The 10,424-nt window shown below is 53.0% G+C and overlaps 1 protein-coding gene across 2 annotated transcripts; it reads left to right on the forward strand.

The window, feature by feature from the left end:
- Positions 1-213: 213 nt before the first annotated feature.
- Positions 214-10,219, forward strand: LOC109746705 (probable uridine nucleosidase 2). 2 transcript variants are annotated; one of them, XM_020305808.3, is made up of 7 exons: positions 214-519; positions 8,045-8,160; positions 8,269-8,328; positions 8,957-9,139; positions 9,299-9,403; positions 9,505-9,845; positions 9,957-10,219. In XM_020305808.3, exons 1-7 carry the CDS (start codon positions 441-443, stop codon positions 10,060-10,062), a joined length of 990 nt encoding a protein of 329 aa, XP_020161397.1. In that variant the 5' UTR covers positions 214-440; the 3' UTR covers positions 10,063-10,219. The 2 variants fall into 2 exon arrangements, with proteins under 2 accessions (XP_020161397.1, XP_020161398.1); XM_020305809.4 differs by lacking the exon at positions 214-519 and adding an exon at positions 7,306-7,538.
- Positions 10,220-10,424: the final 205 nt, after the last annotated feature.

Below are 10,424 nucleotides of genomic sequence, written 5' to 3' on the forward strand. Positions count from 1 at the left end.
CAAATGTGGACGAGGCAATTTGAGGATTGACCTGTCACTGTCCGCGAACAGATAGGGCGCCGGATTTGGTACGTGTGCACGCTGGTCTTGGTTAATGCGGACACGAGACCACTCTTGCATCATTTGTTTCTTGATGTGGTTTTTCTTTTCACCCCACCCCCACTTGTGTAGTTTTTCACGTGTTGATCACTCTCATCTGGCATTGCCGTCCAGATCGGACTAACCGACAGTGCTGGGCCAGTCAGCAGCAGCATGTGGCAAGATCGATCTCTACCTGTTATTACTTGCCCAAACACGGAAAACTCTCTGCCTAGCTAGGATTAACAAACAAAGAAGGAAGGGAAGGAGCTCCAGGAAAGAGGAGGGAGACGAAATTCCGAGAGTGGCCGACGGAGAGAGGTTTCCATCCACGAAGCGATCGACCGGGCGCGCGGCGATCGATGGCGGCGAACGGGCACCAGATCCAGCCGGCGGAGGAGGAGACGATGAAGCTCATCATCGACACCGACCCCGGCATAGGTACCGTACCTACCTCATCCCGATCCTCCATTGATCCCATCGAACCTGTACCCAATTCCCTTACTCGATCCGCCACACCGAAAACTACGAGCATCCTGGCCTGATCGGCTGATCCCCATTCCCCCTTCCATGGAGTCCAGGTAGTATGTACTCCCTTCGTTCTAAAATAGATGACCCATATAACCCTTCTCACATTCTCTGGATCTTGGAGATGCTAAAAGGAGTACTGTAGAATGGATACTGGTAGCTGATCCTCATCCTGCCTTTCAGTCGAAAGCGAAACAAAGCTAGTTCTGGTTACTACATTTGTATTCTCTCCGATCCATATTAAACTTTATACTAAGTCAGCGACAATTGAGGGATACCTTTTCTTTTTTTGTACTCACTCCGTTTTATAATGTAAGACGTTTTTTAACACTCGTGTAGTGTCAAAAGATATCTTATATTATGGGACGGAGGGAGTATCATTTTCAGTACGTACTCAGACACTCTTTTGCTCAACCCCTCACGTCGCCTTCCCTCGGGCGACGCCACCCCCCCCCCCAAACCCTAGCCGCCAGACTCTCTTCGTTCCATCCGCAGCCGCCGCTGCCACTAGCAAGGGCTGCGGTGGCAGCAAACCCGGCGCCATAGGCTCCAGGGCGGGTGGTCGCCGCGGTATCCCTTGTGAGGCGGAGGAGGCATTTCATGAGAGGAGGCCAGGGGTGGCAGTCAAGGCGGCGACGATCGAAGCCTCCATGGCCGGCGATGACCTGAGGTTGGGTGGTGGCGGTGGCGGCGCTCCATCCAGCGAGGGTGGCGGCTGCGTGCAGATGGGTGGCCTCGATGGCCGTGGATCTGGCGTCCTGCCCAGATCCGTCACGGTATGGCCTTGGCCGGCCGGTGGCGCGAGGAGGACCGGGACCGGTGAGGGGAAGGCTGGAGGCTTAGATTATGTCCATTTCTATGTCCATCCGTTTCGTTGATGATCTACGTAGTTTAGCTTCACGTTGCATGTAGTATAGATTTAGGGTACCGGGTATATGGATAGATGTGAACGAGGCGATTTGAGAACTGTTCGGTCACTGTCAAAAACGTATAAGGTGCCGGATTTGGTATGCGTGACTATAGATGCTCTTATAAAGGAATAATAATAAAACTTGTCGTTTTCCCGGGAAAAGAAATCATGCGAAAATAGGCGTGCACGCTGGCCTTGGCTAACGCGGAGACGGCGGGGACGAGCCCACGACTTGCATCGCTTGTGTTATCCCGATGTGATTTTTCTTTTTCTTTTCACCCCACTACTTGGAAATCCGTTCTTCCATGTGGTTGCGCGCAAGTAGGAGTATGCACCTGTCGTGTTGATCACACACACTCATCTTATAAGACATATGATTTGGGAACTGCTCGACACCCCTAACCCGGGGTGTGGCTATCTCATTATATACAGGTACCCAAGGGGTACAATACAATATATAGAGGCTACGTATATACAGTCTAACACCCTTCCTCAATCTTAACTATGTCCTGAAGTACAAAGCAAGTTAAGATTGCGCCTACAGCCTACAAACTGTGGTTGTGGAAGAGGCTTCGTGAAAATGTCAGCAAGTTGATCCTTTGACGAGATGAACTTGATACAAAGTAGCTTCCGTGCAACACGTTCCCGAACAAAGTGATAATCCACCTCAATGTGTTTTGTCCTAGCATGAAACACTGGGTTCGAAGAAAGATATGTAGCACCAATGTTGTCACACCACAGGACCGGAGGACGGGCTTGAGGAACACGCAGCTCTCTCAACAGAGACTGTACCCATATGATCTCAGCAGTCGCATCAGCAACAGCTTTGTACTCAGCCTCAGTACTACTGCGAGACACTGTTGCTTGCTTGCGAGCATTCCAGGCGATCAAGTTAGGACCCAGAAATACCGCATAACCCCCCGTGGATCGCCTGTCATCTGGACTACCAGCCCAATCTGCATCAGAGAAAGCCGAGAGCTCATACGACGGTGCAGACTGAAGAGGCAAACCATAGGAGGCAGTAAGACTGACATAGCGCAAACTACGCTTCATAGCTGACCAGTGAGACGTCCTGGGTGCATGCAGAAACTGGCAGACACGGTTGACTGCATAGGAGATATCAGGCCTGGTAATAGTAAGGTATTGCAGACCACCAACGACACTGCGATACTCAGCAGCATCATCAGACGAGAGAGAGTCACCATCAAGAGCCGACAACCGATCAGTGGCAGACATCGGAGTGTTAACATGTTTGCATTTGAGCATTCCAGCACGACGCAACAAGTCCAAGGAGTACTTTTTCTGAGTGAGAGTCAAACCAGCAAAGGACCGTGAAACCTCAAGACCAAGGAAAAAATGAAGAGTACCTAAATCCTTGACAGCAAAATCATCACGAAGAGCAATCACAGGGCGATCAGCAGCAGCAGCAGAGGAACTGATGAGGATGATATCATCAACATAAACCAAGAGATACATCGTAACCTCAGGGCGCTGAAGGAGAAACAGTGACGTATCAGTAATGGAGGGAGTAAACCCAAGAGCCCGAAGAACAGACCCAAGACGAGCATGCCATGCACGAGGAGCCTGTTTGAGTCCATACAATGCCTTAACCAGACGACAGAGATGATGAGGTCGTGTCAGATCAACAAAACCAGGTGGCTGACGCATATAAACCTCCTCCTCCAGAATGCCATGTAGGAAAGCGTTCTGCACATCAAGCTGACGAAGGAATCATCCACGAGTAACCGCAAGAGACAGTAGTAATCAAATGGTAGTAGGCTTGATGACTGGACTTAAAGTGTCTTCATAATCAAGACCATACCTCCGTTTGAAGCCCTTGGCAACTAACCGTTCCTTGTAGCGTTCAATGGAGCCATCATCATGTCGCTTGACTTTGAAAACCCACTTGAAATCAATGACATTGACACCAGACACTGGAGGAACAAGACGCCAAGTATCATTCTTTTGGAGGGCCTGAAACTCTTGTTCCATTGCATCACGCCAATGAGGAATACTCAGTGCAGCCTGAAAGTGACGAGGCTTTGCAGTGGGATCGGCAACAGTGTGAGCCATGCACGCAGCAAGCCACGCAACCGTCCCATCCGTGTGCTCCTTTGGACAAAAGACACCGGACTGGCTCCGTGTGCGAGGACGAAGCGTGACAGCAGGTTCTGCTGGCACAGTCGGTGCAGCAGAGGATGTGGACGAGGCCGGCGCCGAGTCGGGCGAGCCGGGCTCACCGATGACCGAAACAGGGCTGGTCGGCGACCCGGGCGCCAGGGCAGACCTGGCCGGAGCAGGTGACTGGACCTCCGGACCAGTGGCAGCAGTAGGCGGCCCGGGCGAGAGGCAGCCACGCAAGGCTGGCGCTGGGGAGGCCTGCGAGCCGGGCGAAGCTGGCGCTGGCGAGGCCGCTGGTGCTGACGAGGCCAGTGAGCCAGGCGAGGCTGGCGCTGGCGAGCCCAGCGCCCGTGGGGCCAGCGTGAGGCCGGACGGGGCCATCGTGAAGCCAGGCCAACGCGACGCCCGCGAGGCAGGCGGGGGAGCCTCCACAGGCGAGACGGGGACGGGTTGGCGGGTGCCGCCCGTCATGCATGGCGCATGCACGTCCCGATCAGGAAGCTCATCGGTGACCTGTTCATCAAGTAGCTCGAGCCGGGCACCGCGTCCAATACCTGCAGCATGATTAGGAAGCAACGCAGGGGCATATGCAACATCCACAAATTGATCAGGCGTAGGTGTGGACACGGGCACCGGTGGTGTAGAAGTGGTAAAGTTAGTCGGAAGTGCACGAAAAGGGAAAACATTTTCATCAAACACAACGTCACGAGAGATGTAGACGCGGTTGGTAGGAACATGCAAGCACTTGTACCCTTTGTGAAGAGAACTATACCTGAGAAAAACGCACTTCTTAGACCGAAACTCTAGCTTGCGCTTGTTGTATGGACGTAAGTGAGGCCAACATGCACACCCGAATACTTTGAAGAATGTGTAGTCTGGAATCTCATTAAGCAGAAGCTCAAGAGGGGTTTGCATTTTCAGAAGTCTCGAGGGAAGCCTGTTTATGAGAAAACAAGCTGTGGAGAAAGCATCACTCCAGAACCGAAACGGGACGGATGCATGAGCTAGTAAGGTTAGGCCAGTTTCAACAAGGTGACGATGCTTACGCTCGGCAGTACCATTCTGCTGATGTGTATGAGGACATGACACGCGGTGCGAAATCCCAAGTTTGTTAAAAAATGAGTTGAGGTTGTGGTATTCACCCCCCAGTTGGATTGGACATGGATGATTTTCTGCTTAAGAAGACGCTCAACGTGTGCTTGAAACTGAATGAAGACATCGAACACATCAGACTTACGTTTAATAAGATATAACCAAGTAAAACGGCTGTAAGCATCAATGAAACTGACATAATAATTGTGACCGCTAACAGATGTCTGGGCATGACCCCGTACATCAGAAAACACAAGCTCAAGAGGATGTTTCACAACACGACTAGACTCTGAAAAAGCAAGCTGATGACTCTTGCCCTGCTGACAGGCATCACAAATTGTTTCAGCAGTTTTATTGGACACTACTGGTAGATCATGACGATGCAAAACATGTTGAACTATGGGAGCCACCGGGTGACCAAGGCGCGCATGCCAGTGTGTAGGCGACACACGAACACCACTGAACACCTGAGGAGAGGACGGCATGGAAGGTGGGCGCGGTGCATCAAGTGCATACAGGCCATGGCGAAGACGACCGCTAAGTAGAACGGCCCTCGTGTCCCGATCCTTGATAAAGAAACGAAAAGGGTGAAACTCAGCAAGGATATTATTATCACGAGTAAGTTGAGGAATGGACAACAAACTACGCGTAGCAGAAGGAACACGAAGGACATTAGATAGATGCAATGTGCGACAATTGTGTGCAAGGAGAGAGGCCTGACCAACATGGGAGATGCGCATACCTGCTCCACTGGCGGTGTGCACCTGATCATGACCACGATATGGCTCCTGAGTAGAGAGCTTACCCATCTCACCGGTGAGGTGGTTGGTAGCTCCAGTGTCCATGTACCATGCAGGATCAACTGAGTAAGACGGAGTACGGCCATGATCATGACTCGTCACGGCGGCGGCGGCCTCCTTGTGGTTCCCTTTGCCATTGTTGCCGAGGCCCAGAAAATCTTGCTTGTAGCGACGATGGCAGCGAGAGGCAATGTGGCGCTCAAGGCCACACAACTGGCAGGCCTGTTGGGCACCACAAGAAGAGCAACACGCCACCGGCCGGTTATCACCCGTGATGGTCGGAGCACTGCCCCGCGAGGCCGGTTGTGAAGGCGGCGCCGGTCTGCCTCCTGAAGATGATGACCGCTGGGGCTTGCCACGAGTTGCGGCATTGGCGGAGGCGAAACTGGGGGAGGCCCGACGCGCCTTAATGCGCTGCTCACGGCCAAGCAGACGTGCATAGAGCTCACGAGGTGGAAGCGGGTCATCGCGGCCATGAACATTCTCAATGAGATTGTCATAATCATCATCAAGCCCATTAAGCACGAAGGTGGTGAACTCCTCATCCTGCAGCGACTGACCAACTGAGGCCAACGTGTCGGCGAGACCCCGCATCTTGTTGAAGTAGTCGGTGATGCTGAGGTCACCAAGCTTCGTCTCACCCAGCTCAGTGCGTATAGAGTGAGCACGCGCCTGAGACTGAGAGGCAAAAATGGTGTGAAGCGCCGCCCACGCCTCCCAGGACGTAGCGGCACAGATGACCAGCGATGAGACGCTTGGGGTGAGCGAGGACTGGATGGCGGAGAGGATGGCCTGATCCTGAGCCACCCAGGTGTTGTACGCCGGGTGGTGAGGGGGCGGACACGGGATTGATCCGTCAACGTAGCCCTCCAGATAGCGACTCCGCAGAAGAGGGAGCACCTGGGCACGCCAGGACAGGTAGTTGTCCGTTGCGAGCTTCACCGGCAGCAGATGCGAGAAGTAGAACGGTGCAGGCACCGTGGCCGAATCAGCATGAGCATGCGGCGATGCATACAGGCCCATCGACGAGGCCGCCCCAGGATGTACTGGATATGCCGAGTAGGGCGGGTAGGATCCGGGGGAAACCGCCCCGGGAGCGTCGTAGTGTGTCGCGGGGGCGCCGTAGGGTGCCGCGGGAGCACCGTTGTAGGGTGCCGCGGGGACACCGTGGTTTGCCGCAGCCGAAGCCACGTGCCGCGAGGCAGCCGCAGCTCCGTGCGGGTGCGGGGAGGACGCCAGGTAGGGTTGAGGCAGCGCTGGCGCCGAGTAGGGCGGCGGCGGCGGAGCGCCATAGTAGTGATGAGGCGGCGGCGGCGCTCCATAGGGTTGGGGCGGCGCCGGCCAAGACGACGGCGGCGGCGGCCCACCATAGATCGCAGGAACGCCGCCCGCAGGAGGAGCAGCACCAGAGGGAGCACCGGTCGGGGTGGCGCCGCGGTCTCCCGATCCGATCGGGGAGCAAGGCGACGACGAGGCACCGTAGGCCATCGCGAGAGGCTGCGAGGCAAGGAACGGTGAGGCAGTGGCGAGGGCCGACACCACGGCGACGGCGGGAGGAACCGAGGTTGGCGCGACGGCGGCGGTGGCGGCGGCAGTGGAAGACATCGTAACCTAATTTGATACCATGTAAGACATATGATTTGAGAACTGCTCGACACCCCTAACCCGGGGTGGCTATCTCATTATATAGAGATACCAAGGGGTACAATACAATATACAGAGGCTACGTATATACAGTCTAACACATCTGCCATTGGCGTCCAGATCGGACTAACCCACGACAGTCAGCAGCAGCATGTGACAAAATCGATCTCTTCCTGTTACTTGGCCAAACACGGAAAACTCTCTGCCCAGACAGACAGGGCAAACAGAGAGGACGGAACCAGGCAGACGAGACAGAGTGACCGACGGAGGGAAGGTTCCACCCACCCACCGGGCGGCGAACGGGCACCAGATCCAGCCGGCGGAGGAGACGATGAAGCTCATCATCGACACCGATCCCGGCATAGGTACCTACCCTCCTCATCCCGATCCTGCGTTGATCCCGAATCCGTAGTCCCGTACCTTGCTCGATCCGCCGCACCAAAAAATGGCAGGCTGACGACGGTTCCCGCGATGTGCGCCCCACAGAGCCGTGCTCTTACTCTGGGTCTCTGAGCAAGTGCTATGTCAAGGCAGCCGGCCGGCAGATTCATCTGAAGGCCGCTTGCTTCACACTGGAATGGAACGGAATGGACACTAGTAGTAGTAGTAGCTCCTGATCATTCTTGATTCCCGGGGGCCTTTCTATCATCGTTACTTCTACATTTGCAGAACAGAATATACTGCTCCTTTTCCTTTTTTTGACTATCCCCCTTTTCCTTTTTTTAGCATCATTACTGTACTTACATAGCGAATCTTTTCTTCTTCTTCGGAAGGACAACAACAAATCACTGTAATGTACTAGTACTAGTAATATTTACTTCTTCTCATCGTTTACTAAAAATCTGCTCTGCGGCATGTCCACCCTTCTCAGACGACAGCGTGGCGATCATGATGGCGTTCCATGCGCCGGGCGTGGAGGTCCTAGGCCTCACCACCATCTTCGGCAACTGCACCACCGCATACGCCACCCGCAACGCCTTGATTCTGGCACGTACTGCCAGGCAGCAACACTCATTGCAATTCATATTTTGCTGAATTTGAACTGATAACTGGGCTGAAAAGAAGAAGAATAATCCTGTTTGATTGGCTTGGCAGTGTGAGAAGGCAGGCCATCCCGACGTACCGGTGGCGGAGGGCAGCGCCGAGCCTCTCAAGGTACCGCTCGCAGAATCCGCCGTTTCGATGCTGGTTACCGCATTTGCCAAACATTCGAATACAACTGTTCAGAGATTAAACAATGTATCAGCAGTTCAGCACGCATTCAGTAGCATGCAAAGCTTCCTTAGAATGGACTCAATATTTACCATCTCTAACGGAAATTGACAGTGATGTCTGAAACCTTGGTTTATTAAGCAAATCTGCAAAACCTGCCTATTCTGTCTGTGCCACATTTATCTTCGGTATTCAGAACGCACCATCTTCTGAACTTGCATATTTAATACTAGTATACGTATCAGCAGTGCACACATTAATTAGCATGCAAAGCTTTCCCAGAATGGACCAGAGATCTCAAATGGAAGTTGACAGTCAAGTCTGAAACTTTGGTTTGTTACGCAAATCTGCAATACCTGCCTATTCTGTCTGTACCACATTTATCTTCAGTATATTCAGAATCCACCATCTTCTGAAATTGCATTTTCAGTTTTGTTTTTTGACATCAAACTTGCATATTCAGTTGTTTCTTCAGTTATGTATGTATATATGTATTTTTCTTTTGAGAGGAAAGTCAGTATGTATTGTGAGATGGAAATTTGAGCTGCTCATATCTTTCTCTGAATCGCAGGGAGGGAAGCCGCAAGTTGCAGACTTTGTTCACGGATCCGATGGCCTCGGGAACGTACCTGTCCCTGCTCCCACCACCAAGAAAGCAGAGCAAACTGCGGCGGAGTTTCTGGTCGACAAGGTGTCGCAGTTCCCGGGGGAGGTCTCCGTGCTTGCCTTGGGCCCTCTGACCAACATCGCATTGGTACGTTCTTTCTCTGTTCATATATTTAAGCGCCCCAGAATGTTTTCATGTTCAGGTTGTGCATGTGAGTCATGCAGGAGATCAACATTTCTGTCTATGAAAAAATTTGTCCGAAAAAAACTCTGCTCGAGATTTAGCACTCTCTGAATCTTGCTTTAGGCCATCAAGATGGACCCCTCCTTCGTGACCAAGGTGAAGAAGATAGTGGTGCTGGGCGGAGCCTTCTTCGCAGCAGGAAATGCCACGCCTTCGGCCGAAGCAAACGTAATGTCACCTTGATCATTTCAGTGCAACGATTTCTGCACTCAGTTTTGGCTCATTTCACCTTGGATTAACTTGTGCTGATGCCTCTTATCGACGGACAGATCCACAGCGACCCGGAGGCGGCGGACATGGTGTTCACGTCGGGCGCGGACATCGCGGTGGTCGGCCTCAACATCACCACCCAGGTGAGCTTCACGGAGGCGGACCTGTCGGAGCTGAGGAGCTCCGGGGGCAAGCAGGCGCAGTTCCTCTGCGACATCTGCAAGTTCTACAGCGACTGGCACCTCCACTCGTACGGCGACCCCGCCGTGTTCCTGCACGACCCGGTGAGCCTTGCCGCGCTGGTCCGGCCGGAGCTCTTCACCTTCAGGAAGGGCGTGGTGCGGGTGGAGACCCAGGGCATCTGCAGAGGCCACACCTCCATGGACATGGGGCTCAAGAAGTAACCGATCAACTAATGAGTATTTTATAATCAATCTATCATCGTTTGGATTCACTATTAGTTACTGATCAGTGATCTCACCGTGATGCTGTTTGCAACAATGGCGAACAGGTTCAAGTCGGAGAACGCGTGGTCGGGCTACACGCCCATCTCGGTGGCGTGGACGGTGGACAAGGCCAAGGTGGTCGCCTTCGTCATGGAGCTCCTCAAAAATTAATCAGGAGTTCATGATCTGTATATCTGGTCATCAAATGATTTGAAATTGTAGAGATCCGTCGGTCGATCGACTCGTGATTTATGTGTACCCCATTCGACGCTCTTCATGTAGACACATTGTCTCGTGGAATTATTGAACTGCTCGTTGTGAATTGTCATGATCGAACTCACTACCGAATAACTGGATATCGCGGAATTTTCTATGCCGACAGCTTTTTGTCGGGCCGTCGGCACAGGTAGAAATGCCGTCGGCAAGCCTCCAACTGTTACGACGGCTATCTGACCTGTACCGACGGCTATCTGGCCTATACTGACGGCCACAGGCGTAACTGCAAATTCCGGTAGTGACTGCAATTGGTTCTC

Source organism: Aegilops tauschii, chromosome 1, assembly GCF_002575655.3.
Source record: "Aegilops tauschii subsp. strangulata cultivar AL8/78 chromosome 1, Aet v6.0, whole genome shotgun sequence".
Lineage (NCBI taxonomy): Eukaryota > Viridiplantae > Streptophyta > Magnoliopsida > Poales > Poaceae > Aegilops > Aegilops tauschii.